Source organism: Colletotrichum fructicola (assembly GCF_000319635.2).
Source record: "Colletotrichum fructicola Nara gc5 chromosome Unknown KSG_Nara_v1_contig10, whole genome shotgun sequence".
In the NCBI taxonomy this organism is placed as follows: domain Eukaryota; kingdom Fungi; phylum Ascomycota; class Sordariomycetes; order Glomerellales; family Glomerellaceae; genus Colletotrichum; species Colletotrichum fructicola.
Window position 1 is genome coordinate 907,696 of NW_027094060.1, and position 13,308 is coordinate 921,003.

A 13,308-nucleotide genomic window follows, 5' to 3' on the forward strand; every position below is an offset into this window, starting at 1 on the left:
TCACAAGACGACGCATTTGCTCTTGCCTTCCCTTCTCCCCCCTTTGCGGCGATAACGGTCGCCACCCTCCTTGTCGTCGTATCTCGCACCGGCATCGCCGTTGATCGGTCGGGTGCTGCTGCGTCCGCCGGGTTGAGGCCGGGAAGCTGCCTGTCGCTGCCTCCGCAGTATTCTGACAACGTCGTAGAAGGCCTTCTCGACGTTTATGCAGTTCTTGGCCGACGCCTCGACGAATTCGCAACCGAGCTCGCGGGCTAGGGCGTGGCCCTCTTGTGTCGATACCTCTCTTTCGGTGACTCTGTCGCTCTTGTTGCCGACAAGCATGATGGGTACTGGCGCTTGAGGGCTGGCTGCGGAGATGGGCGAGCCCGGGTATGAGGGCGACGATGCACATGATTCCTTGACTCGCTGGATCTGATGATGGAAGCGCTTGATTCGTGAGAAGGACGACCGTGATGAGATGCTATAGACGAGGACAAAGCCTTCTCCATCTCGAATCCATTGATCTCGAAGGGCTGTGTACTCTTCTTGGCCGGCGGTATCGAGAACCTCAAGCATGCATGCTTGACCATCGATGACAACTTGCTTGCGGTACGAGTCCTCGATCGTGGGGTCGTACTGTTTTCGGGGAAAGCACGGTCAGCGGGCGGCTCTGGGCGGCGACAAAGGCGGGGGAGGGCGATTGAGAGAAAGAAAAGCAGGCGAAATCAAAGACGAAACAATCACGGTGCGATGCAGAAGGAACGAAGGCGAAAAGGGAGAGGGAAGGCGACTTACTGTTTCCACGAAGTGTTGCAAGCAGAGCTGGATTGTCAAAGCGGTCTTCCCCACGCCGCCGTCGCCCAGGACCACCAACTTGTACAGCACCATTTTTCCCGCCATGATGGGCAACTATGTGGGAATGACAACAGAAGAATGCGACCGAGAGAGTGCGTCAAAATCAGCTCGCTCGATTGACGATGAATGACTGGAGATTCAAGCGAGTCGGGTAGAGGAGGCGATTCGCGGGGGGCGGAATGGAGGGGGTGGTTCGTCGGTGGTGGTTGTGAAGGTGGTAGTGGTGGAGGAAAGGACGACGAACGCCAGTGTTGGTCGAGTCGATGATAGGATAGGTAAGGTAAGAAAAAAAGAAGGGTAAGGTAGGCAGGTAGGCAAGGTAGGTAACGAGTGGTAGGTAGGTAGTGGAGGTAAGGCGGCGGCAGGCGGCGGCGGTGGTGGTGGTGGTGGTGGTGGTGGCGGTACCAAGTAATAGTAAGAAGAAGTTGGGAGTAAGGTAGGAGCCCAAATGTTGCGGGTTGGATTTTGCAGCCCGAGCCCTGGACGTGGACAGTGGATTCTCCTCAGCAGACTGGTGGATTGGATCGACCGGACTGGACCCGACAGCAGTCAGTACAGGTACGTAGCGGCAGCGGTAGCAGTAGGTAGTATCAGCGGCGGAGAGCAAAGCAACAGCACTGTGACCGGGGGGGGTGGCAGAACGCAGACTCGAGGGCGGATGGACTGCGGGCTGGCTGGATTGGGCTTGGTTGGCTGGGCGTGGCACCTGGCACCTAGGTGGCAGGTGGCAAATTGGCAGGCCCCCGGCAGGATGCGGGTAAGGCAACGGGAGGAAGAGTAGAGCAGCAAAAAAGGGACAGGAGTAGCAGGACTGACCTGACTGACCTGACTGACTTTACGCGCAGGACTGGCAGGTTGACAGGCTGCGCGGTGTCGACGAATGAATGTGTCGTGCCGTTCGCGCGTGTGTGTGATGCGTGTGTGGTGTGGTGTGTGTGTACGTGTGTGTCCCGCCTGCTTTGTGTTGTGTGCGGTGCGTGCTCTCTCGCGAGTCCCTCTTCTCTCGTTCTTCTGTCTTCTCAAATGTGCTGCGAGTGGAGACGTGGAATGGCAGTGTGAGAGCGAGAGCACCTCAGAATGAATGGACAGGCGGGTCTAGCTTGGGACCTGGGCGTGTGTTAGATGCTTGGGTAGGGAGAAGGATGATACCGGGATAAAGGCGAAGCGGAGCGGAGGCGCACAGCCGACTGTTGGCTAGCTTGCTCCTCTCCTGAGAGGCTGTCAACCCTCGCTACCTCCACGCGCCAACCCGAGCCACCCAGCTCTGGCTCTGTACCCGCCGTGACTTGGGCTGCCCGGGATGGGACGGGGAAGGGAAGGGGAGGGGAGGGGGGCTCGACGAGGGGACCAGGGGAGGATGGCGGATTGGAGACTCCAACCCACTCTCAGCAAGCAACTGCAGTTGCAACTCCACGTTGGGGGTTTGCTGGCAGCGGCGCGGCGGACAGAGCAAAGCAGAGCAGAGCAGAGCAGAGCAGAGCAGAGCAGAGCAGAGCAGAGCAGAGCAGAGCAGAGCAGAGCAGTGCAGAGCAGTGCAGAGCAGTGCAGAGCAGTGCCAGGACGAGGCACCAGCAACAGCATCAGCAGCAAAAGAAGAAGCAGAAGCCAGCCCGCAGCCTTAGCCCGCGATCCAGTCCAGCCCAACCTGGCTTGCTCGGCAGTAGACAACAAAAAGGTACGTAGTGGTGAGGCAAGGTGAAGGTAGGTAAGGTAGGTGGTAGGTAGCGTACGTATGCAGTGCCGCAAGGAAGGGTACCTGACTACCAGGCGCTGAGGCCTGGTCGGAGAACGTACCTGGCTTGTTGATGTATCCGTCCTGCCCTCTCTACTGCCGTGGCCCCGACCACGATGAATCGGTCAGTAGGCACGAATTCCTTGCTTGAGACAGGGTACTGTGTCTTCCAGGTTGTTGGTAGGTAAGCTTTGGCCAGTCTCGAGTGGTGGATGTTGGTGAGACGTTGGTAGACAGCGGCCAAGGCTGTTGGTCGAATGGGATTGATGAAAGCCGTAGCGCGCGGGCGTAGTTAATATGATGGCATCCAGGTCGTACGGGCGTCAGCCTCCAATGGCGATGCAGATGTCAGCAAGCCTAAGCTAAGGAAGGTATTCGTTCGTACGGGGCGACACCCGGGACGGAATCTGCGGAAGGATGAAGCTGGGCTTGGATCGCTGAACGGACGTCGACACGCGAAAAAGAGACGGCGCCGGCGATGGCGGTAGGTAGTGGATTTTGGGCAATGCAACAAATAACAGTCGCAGAAGTCGAGACTCGAGTGAGGTATCCGTAAGGTGAGGTGGGCAAGACCGAAGACCGAATGGCTGACTGGAGGGGAAGGAACGACGCAGCAGGGCAATCAACGGGGTAGGAGGGGCAGTATCCAGGGATAAGGCCGGCGACGGGACGAGGAAAGCCAGCAAAAACGCTGTTTGGTCTGCGCTCGGTCCAGCCAGCGGGTTGTTCCTCACAGAATAGGGACTTAGGTAAGGAAGGCACGGATATGGAGGTAGCTGCTAGCGTGCTGGCGTCGGGTCGTCGGTGTCGAATATGACAAAGCGAGAAAAGATGCGAACCCTTCGCGAGCCTCGCAGCAATTTGGCTGGCATTATATCGTCACGTCTACGATGCGCAGTGCGGTATGGGCAAGCTTCTCGTCTGGTAGTGATGCAGAAGTTGGGCATATGGGATTCAAATGCCTCCTGCTTGTTGCAGCAAAGCACCATCCATGCAATGCAGGCCAGGTTGTTGCTTCTTTCTGCGGTGCTCCTGATGTCAGATGGATTTGAGATTTGGCCCGTTTCTTCTTCTTCATCCCGCGTCGATGAGCGTCGATTTAGTTACTTCTGCTGCATTACTAGTACGGTATATTGGACATGCAGCAAACGGTTACATCGAGAGGAAGGAAAGGGCCTGCCACCTTATCCACCCTGCCTTCCCAACTTGCTTCCTCCCACAACCTAGGTAGGCACCTTAGGTAAGTGCAAACGTCAGGTAGCGAAATGCTCTTTCCTTGTCTTCTCGCGATGTCTTAGGTAATAAGGCGATCGTCGCCTCACTTCGCTCCCATCCCATCGTCAATATTGATGTCGCGGCACCTTCCACCGACCTATCTCCTAGGCCGAAGCCTCGAGTCCACCGGCTGGCTGGTGGCTGATGCTCCTGCGCAAGGACGCACTCAACATCCATAGCTTATCCACAGCCACAACCAGCAAACCCATGCTCCGAGTTGAGGGTCCCGTCTTCCATTCCTACCTGAAGCTCCACCACAAGTCCGAGGAGGCTCAGCAGATGGATGACTCGGAGAAGCATCGATGGCATGGACACACCTGCCGTGGTATCGACGAACCTTTTCCTGTCGAGCTTGAAGCGTGCCAGGTGACGTTTGTCGCTCTCAACCTGGACCTTAGCAACCGGGGCCCGAAGTTGGAGCTGCAGCCGGTCTGCGGGTTGACCAGCTGTGTGTTCCCTACTCCCACATTAGCGCCACAGTCCTAACGAACTGCCCAGTCTTGGGCCCAATTGACAGCCCGCCTCAAGGTCGCACATCCCGCTGTGACGCAGCCGCCCATGCCTTCCGCGCACACGCCACACACACACACACCCGTCAACACACACACTCGCACCTCTGGCTGCAAACCAGCTCGCCGTACACATGCTATTGGCCAAGACAAACTCTACTTGCTTGCCGTTGCTCGCTCGACACACCTGTCCTACAAGTCTCTACCTCTACCTAAGGGTCCTGGACGACCGCCAGTACCAACCAAGACAAGTCTTGCCGGAATCGGTCACCTTTCGCGTGTAACTGAAGAACAAGGTTGGCCTTTCCTCCGTTGGCCGAGGTATTACTGAATATCTGTCGTCTACCGTCCGTCTGCCGACTGCCATGGCCCGAACGACAACCGTCGATGCCTTATTACCAACATGGTTTTTGGAGGGAGGCTGTGGCACCAGTATTTTTTTGACAGAAAACCCTGCGTTTGTGTCTGCACCAAACCAAGCCGACGCCCGCCGTCTTGTCCTCTGCCCTACACCTACACGCTAACGTCTTCGTACCGCAACCTGGCACTGGCATCTGCATCCGCGGAGTCCTTGGACCTGGACGGGGCCTAAACGGTGTCCACCGGTCAGGAGAACCCGCCGTTCCTGTGCTCTCTTGCATGACAAGGACTAATCCAACATGTTACATCCACGGCCAACGAGTCCCATTGAGCGAGCAACTGCACCTGTCAGCAACCTTGGACTTGGGCAGTATGGCTCTCCAAACTCCAACTCTTGCAATGCACCTGCCACAACTGCCATTCGCAGATCCAGATACAGTACAACCGCCGACATCAACCACCTCCTCACCTCGAGTTCGCATTACAGCCGCTCTACTGACTTGCCCTGGTCTGGTATCTCTGTCCGACCCGCCCTTACCCAAGTCGGTTAACGCGTGAGGCGAGAAGAACGACGAGGTCTTGAAGCTGGGCTGCCCCGGACCCGGAACTACGCCCGGCCCTGGACCTAGAACGGTGGCCGCGAGGCAAACAACACCGTTGACGACTCACGCCGGGAAATCGATTCAAACAAACTAATGGACCGAGATCCAGACCAGTCTGGCCGATACAGCCCATCGTCCATTGATATCGTTCGCCTCACTGATTGTCAGATGATGGCATCTGGCCTACAGCTGTTAGGCTTCCGTGCTAAGGGTAGCTACCCCAGCTTTGCATCTCAGTTGGACGAGCCACCCGGTACCATTTCCATAGCTTCATGGAGCCAATATCCACGACGCATCACGCACCCTCATCTCGTATTGCGCTTCGGGGCACGAGCCTCCCAAGGGCAACTCAAGGCGACGGCGTACGACTTGTTTCTGTATAGGTGGCACGTTCTCGACGTACGTGTGCGTTCTCTGTTCATTCGTCAATGCAGACGCAGAGAAAACCGTCTCTAGCATGTTCCCCACGCCGTCTGGACATTGACCGTTCATCCTCCATTCATCCTCACTGGCAGACTCAGACTCGCATCGCTCATGCCACACGGCACCCAGGCACCTAGGCTCGTCTCCAGACGTCAAATTCTACTGGACAATTGGTTCCCGTACCCCCAAGAAAGCTGCCCACCGAATGTCCACATTGCACACTAGCACCGCAGCTGCTGCATGCACCTCACAGACCACCTGTCCGCTAATCCTCCTCGCATCACCCATCAGCAAGCATCTTCGAGCACCACAAGTCGGGTCGGCAGCCCAGCAAGGTGCTGACCGAACCTTTAGATGCCGCGATGGCTGCCCTTGCCAGCCAGTCCAAGCCCGCCAGTCCGCCAATCCGCCTGGGGTCCGGCCAAACTCCAGATTCGCACCGTTCAGACCTTGTCAGTGGCCCTCAACCTTGATCTTGACCAAGCATCCTCCCCCATCCTAAGGCATCAGAACCAAAAGATGCAGGATCATGGATGGGATGACGATGGATACCACTAAGACCAGCACCTACTACCGGGACGACACCCCACCCGGCGCCGGCCGCCTGGTCCAATCGGAGGTATCCAGAAAGTCTCCATGCTTGATGTCTCCAGTCTCCAACCACCTTTCACAGTGTCTTCAACCCCTCCAACCCTCTTCCGCCGTGCGCCTCTTATCCAACCCACCGCCGTCTTCACCTTGCCCGAACCACACCCGGCCTGACGTTCCTGGCGCTGGTGGCTGGTGGTGGCCTAATTTCTGGTTGATTGCGAAATTTTTTCCAGCGGAGAAGGGGAGCAACCAAGAAAGCAGGGAGAGAAAGAAAACAATGCCTGCTGTTCCTGCAATAGCTGCAGATTGCTAATCCATCGTACCGGCCCATTCCCGCGACCGCCCGCGTCGCGCTCAGGGCCGAAGCTGGCCCTCGCCGAAATGCTATCCGCAGCAGCTTGACATCACGAGACGGACGCCCAGACCAAGTGACCCGACGTCATCGCCCCCAGCTGAGAACCACAGAGCCATCAATTCAATCAACATGAAGAGAGTCGAACTGGAGCCCTCAACTTCAGCCGGGTTCACGACTCGCAATGCTATTCTGGGGACGGCGCAATCAGCCTCCCTTCCCCGTCGCGAATGCAGTCGCTTACGGTTCCGGCCGTACGCGCTTACCCACGAGTTGCCCACGGGTATGGGTAGGGTAGCGCAACACACAGCTCACACACACACACACACACACACACACACAAATTAACGATTCGCATACACAACGCAAGCAGTCAGATGCCCTATGCCGTTTCCTGTGCAGGCCTTCCGCTGTCTCACCATCCTCGTGCCAGACCCAGTCTTCCGGGGCGACTCCGCAAAGAGGCTCCCATTGAAAATCCTCGCTTCCAACGGATCCTCTTCCGTGAAAACTCACTGACCATTGCCGCGCCATGTTAGTTCCCGGCTGCGGCACGGCCCCGTTCAAATCCCGCATTGGTCCGTCAAGCTTTCTCTCACTTCCTCCGGACATTTGCTTGGGTGGCCTCTTGAGCAAATCTGCCAACCTCCCGAAGCCAGCCGCTGTGTACCTCAGGCTGGCAGAGATTGGAATGGAAAAATTTTCGCACTTTGTCAGGCCATCTTTTGGTTGATGATGGTGATACATACCCATTATTCTGACGGCGGAGTTGGTTTCGGAGCCGGCTGAAGCCCAACTCGGGTGCGATGCCCGAGTTGACGACAAACAACATGCCAACGAATCATCGACAGGCATTGTTGACAAACCAATTGTCCCTTTGCTTCCCTGCATCAACTTTCTTTTTCTCGGACTTTGTCATATTTTAAGGCATCCTATCACATTTTCTGGTCAAACAATTGCTTTTCTCATCCTTCCCGTGCCGAAATCCAACGGTCAAAAGAAATAGGGGTTCTGAGTTGGCAACAGACTCGAAAGTTCGAAAACCAACCAGCAACTGCCATGTTTACCATCGAGGATGAACTACTACTGGCTCACGCGTTGCGGCCATTCTTTCCTAGAAGACTCGACGGAGTCAGCGGGGACTGCAGCCTGGCTGAACGCCGATAAACGAAACTGCAAGATCCCCGATTGTTGGTAGACCGACTGCGGTGTAGAGCACAATACCAACCAACAGCTCAAGAAGACGATCGGTTCCCCAACAAGCTCGGGACAACTCTTGGCCACGGGTTGCAACAACGACGCACTGTCCATTCTTCCTCCGTGCCGTCGCACCGCATGTCTAGATACAACGGCCCTTCGTTCCCGTCTTGTTTCCTCCACGTCGGGGTTGAAGCAAACGCGGCCAGTTGTGTCAGCCCAATCGGGTACATCCCCGCCAAAGCCGTTGCCTTCCAGCGTTGACAAAATCTAAAGATAGTCTCCACGCAGCCCTTGTGTGAAAACGAGGCTCGCAAGTTTGCATCGTGGCGCCAAGAAGCAGGCCAAATCGAACGGGCCGATCTGTCATAGCTGTCACGAAGGCCATGCATCGTGCTGCCGCGTCGTCTCACAGCGGCAGTACGAGACTGTTCATCACAGCCGGCGTGGGGGTTCCGCGCTGGCATCTCGAAAATCTGATCAGCACTGCGTAAGCAGCAGATTCAATCGTCACTGAGCAGACTTGCTTTGATGGCGCGCAAGGATTATGGTGGACTACACAATGATTCCCGTATAATTCGCTGATGAGCTGCACTGCAAGCACGGCGAATTGATCAAGCTGTGATGTGGACGATGCGGTCACTGGGCTTCGACTTGCAGCGGCTGCGCGTCAAATCACGGCGCGACAAGCTTGCAATCCAGCCAAGCTCTGCGCCAATTGCGGTCCTTTCTGCTTCGACCAAACGGATTTCACGAGAATTTCCCCGTCTTGGAAGAAAACTCTGGGCGGCTGATATTATTGAGAATCATGCGCTCATGGCGCCTACATGTCCAACGTGATACGCCCTTGCGTTGGCCTTCAACCGCAGGCCGTACTGATCGTCCAACAGCCACCTCCTTCTGCATGCTACTGCTGGCCATGTCCAGATCGCGAAACTATTTCAGGATTGTCGACAAAGGACGTTTGATGCCAATTGTCTAAACATATTTTGAACTGGTTGGCATGAGCCGATGAGACGATGAGCAAGCTTACCACCCACAATGTGCCGAACAGCATCACAACCTTGCACCTAACCCTAAGCCCGGCCTTGCGAGATGCGTTCAATTCTATTTGAACCGCCAATCAGCCTTTAGCTCACAGCGTCGACAGTCAACACCGGCATTGTCCATGACACAGCGATTTCGTCACCCCACGGGATCCCCAAAAACAAGTGAGGCCAGCGCAGGAACCACGCCATTAAACACGAAACATGTTGGTTTTTTCACTATTTTCCTTTTCTTAGTATTGAACGCCTCCGCGCGCCGAAGCGACCTTGGACCTTGCTCGGATATGTCCGTTCAACGGCCCGCGGTGGGAGTTCCCTGGGAAGAAGCAAGTACAGCGGCATGTCCGCTGCACATTGGACGAAAAAAAAGAAAGAATTAAAAGCCAGCCGCTCTACCTTCTCAAGTGCGAATAGCGCAAAAAGCCTTCTCCCGCGTTTCCGATAGATCACCTTCAACTACCGAAGCATGGTAAGCATGGTAGGAGAGCGCCACATTTCTCAGCACTCTGAATGAACCTCAACCGCAATCTTGATACCAAGCACTTCCGACACAATCTGCACACGCCAATGTTTCTCTGCGGTATCTCTCGTCGTCCCTTACGCCCCCTGCGCACGCCCCTCGCCTACGCGGCTGTTCGAGAAAGGAGAAAGAAAGGTTAAGACATGAGGGATTGCAGTTGTCCCCCTACCTTCCCGAGCTAGCGTCGCCGTGACGCTGGACCGGGAGTGGCCTTCTCTCTGCGGGAGAAGTAGCTTGAATTCTGAAGCTTGAGGTAGGGATATGACGAGTGAAAGTAATGCCGATGATGCTTAATTTGAAATGCCCATGCTCACGGGGTGAGAGGGTACACAGCTCAGCTCCGCCTTCCAAATTGAACAAGGACCGGACTAACGTCTGCCGAGCAACGCGTACTTAGAGTACCTATCAGTGCCTCCCCTGACGCCTAGGCCAGAGACAAGCTTCTCGAAGAAGAGGTGGGCAGGATGCGGTGCATGCTGTCAGGGCGGGAGTACCGAGACAATTTTTGACTGTGATTGATGTGATTCACCCCGAGAACAGGATTTCCGGTTTTCAGTATTCTGTCGTCTTGGCTTCATTTAAAATTCTCCGGCAGAAGGGAAAAAGGCATGAGCTCGGAGGTCTCTTCCTCCTGTGCTCCTCTAATCTCGGGCTTCGTTGTCTTGGTGTTCAGGTGGCGGCCGCGAGAAGCGAGATGACAGATTTGTGGGAGAGGAAAGACACTTCTGGACCCTTTCCCTTGTCCCTGACTGAAACGGGTCATTCTCGTATGAGAGAGAGACATTTCTTTGCTACATCTGGAGACGGAGAGGAGAGAGACGCGGTTGCAGACTCGCGAGGCGAAGTCAGGGTGTGCTGACGACGACGTATGTCTGTCGAAGGATCAGGTCTCAACAATGAGATAGGCAAAGTGGTGTTGTTTAACCAGAAGGCTTCGGGCAGAAACGTGACGTGATGTAGTGAAAGGCAGTCAAGGGCGTGTCTGCTGCTGGTTTTCTTGTTTCCCCATAGTGAGACCGAGATGTTTTTCGGCTTAACATCACCGATAGCACAGCCGCCGCCGGAGAATGGGTCGGACTGGGTTGAAGGATGTCGTCTCCGATGCCCCGCTTGGCTAACAACAACTCCGGTTCCGGGAGGTGAGGGTCGGAGCCGGTGAAGTAGATGGCCTGGCCCCTGACGTTGTAAGTGGGACTGGACTTTGCCACGGGGACCGGAAAGCTCTGGTGGTTCGTTGGTGGTGGTATTCGGTAAAAACCCAACCGCCCTGCGGGTCTCCTTTTTTCTCCGGAGAGTTCTGTTCAGTGACAGGTTTCCCCCATCCTTGGACGTCAGACTGGGAAGAGGATGACATGCGGCTGAGAAGAGATTACGTGAGGTCAGGCTCGGTGTCAGATGTCTTGGATGGGGCCAAAAGGGGGTTCTTGGGGATACGTCCGTAACGGGGAGGATTTGGTATGACATACGGGGTTGCTTCTATTCGTCCATGCAGGGCTGGCGGAGGCGGGATGCTGTGTGCATTTCGGACGTAGGTTTTAGGCAGTGCGGTTCCAACGGGGGCTGGGACTCGGCCGAGAGGACGGCTGTGGGATTTGCGAATTGTGAGGCTGAGGAGGTGAGGCGGAGAGATACGGGGGAGGCAATGCGGGCGGGTTACGCTTGACGGGATGACGTGCAGGAGGATGATGCTTGTTTCTTCCTTTTTATTGTCATAGATGGAGGTTGGGTTTGACGTGGTGGTGGGTGTGGAGGAAGGGAATCAGAGGAGGAGGAGGAAGGCTGAGGAAGGTTTTGGTTTGCAGGGTTGTGTTGTGACGCTGGCTGAGGATTCTTCCATGGCTCCACGGACACAGATTTGCAGCCGGGGACCGGCTTCGTTAGAGACAATCGACGGTCTTGAAAAATCTCGCGAAGCTGTCGTCGATGTTGCGCGTTTGGCTGAGGACGTGGTTCTCGACATTCTGTCTGCCTTGGAGCTTGCCTCTTCAATCGACCACGTTGAACTTACGAAGTGATGATACACATGCGTGCTAGCCAACGGGTTGTCGAATCAACAGCACTGTCTCTTTGAGGCGTGTCATTTAATTCCTTCGTCCTCGGCGTCTCTTATGTTGCTCACGATGTCAGTACCTTATCATTTGATGGCACTGTCGAAGCACTTGGGAATGCTTGGCTGACGTCCCTTCCTTGATACGCCTGTTTTGAGCCGGACTCGTGTATCAATAAACCTCTCAGGTATCTAGTTGAGGCAGATGATGGTAACTTGGCGCCCAGCACGGGAGTAGGTGTACGATTATGGAGGGCTATAAGCCTCTGGAGTAGAGCTTCTAGATGACATCAGTAAGTTCTCTAGTCAGGCACATTAAGAAACTCAAAGGTCAGTTTAAAAAGAGAGCGAAACATTTAGAGATGTCCCTGCCGAATTGTTGTAGTCACGGGAAGTTCCGAAGGCTCGGTGCTGAAGGTGAATGCTGTAGTTATATTGGTAGTTGTAGTCGTTCAGATGGTCTTACTCATTTCAGGACAGAAACTTAGACGGTGCGCCCCTGATAAACACGTCAACGTGCATACATAAATGTATACAGCTGTAGTTCTCAGGTGAAAAGGCGCACATTGATTATTTGTGTTGCTCTCTTCGCTTGGCCTTGCCTGATTACTGAACGAGGTCGACATATATGGTGAAACAACCCATAAGCGGCCTGAAATTGATAAGCCTTCATCTTTGTTCTGGTCCTCGAGTATTTGGATGGACAACAACGGACAGGTTAGGACGACAGAAACATCGTCTTGTGTAGGTACGCGTCGTCACACCGGAGCAGTACTCATGAGCCTTGCCCCGAGAGAATGAGTCAGGGTCTCTGGGTAAGATGTTGGGATGGCGGATTGTTTGGTGGCACTCAAGTTGGATCAGGAAAGTTGCCGCCTCTTTATAGGTTGCTGATTTGAACATCTCAGGACGCAAGCTGAACTCGAAGAACCTGTTCACCGCGCGGATGTTTGATAAACTTTCATCTCGTAGATACGGTGTCCCTTCTTGGTTTATCGTGTACTTCTCAAAGCTTAACTCCAATTTCAGTCACTCTGGCAGTAAAAGTGGCAGGCCTGCATTTCGAGCCCTCTGAGATCAGAATTAGTGACAGCATAGCTTTCCGGCTATAACCTATATATGCGCTTGCGCCGCTCTGATTCTGCTCCCAGCACGAAATGTTCCCGGGTGTTGTTAAGGTGACCTTTACGTGGATTGGGAGCGCTCTGATGTCGACGAAGACGTCAACCAAATAGATTGAGTTCGTCGGAGATAGATACTAATCCGAACTTCTGTTGTCCATCTCTGTCTCCCAACGGTTTCGGCTTATTCTTTCGCATAATGCGTGTTGCGTAAAGAAGCGTTCAAATAATGACTCGTCGCCAAGCTGTCCTAGTATACTTGACGTTGCGTTTCCTGTGGCCCGGCTTGAGCAAGATTCAGGTACCAGTGGAAGTTATTCTGTTTGGCCTCGAAGATTGTAAATCAAAACCCTGTTTACGCTTTTATAGACTTGAAGTCAATCAATGAGGTATTCTTCGAGGCGGCGGTGAGTTGAATCCGGCAATTGACGAGTGGAAGTATCTTTCGTACTGCGTGTCTGACAGACTTCGATTCGCTGCGAGGGACAACAGACATGGCGCGTCCAACGTCATGGGTACGAGCGGGCATCAACGGGCAGAGTGGCAACGAATACAATGAAAATACTGCATTTTTCCTCACTTCTAATTTCTATGACAAATGATAGCACCGAACTTGGTAGCTGGTGCCACCTAAGGATGGGGGCCGGAAGAGGTTATGTCGATGACGGCGCTGCCTCTTAATACGTCGTCTTTTCT

General features: G+C 54.6%; 1 protein-coding gene across 1 annotated transcript; it reads right to left on the reverse strand.

The window, feature by feature from the left end:
- Positions 1 to 882, reverse strand: ras-2 (the record flags this gene model as incomplete). The annotated part of the gene is made up of 2 exons (XM_032020443.1): positions 1 to 618; positions 778 to 882. 2 exons carry the CDS (start codon positions 880 to 882, stop codon positions 1 to 3), a joined length of 723 nt encoding a protein of 240 aa, XP_031882415.1.
- Positions 883 to 13,308: the final 12,426 nt, after the last annotated feature.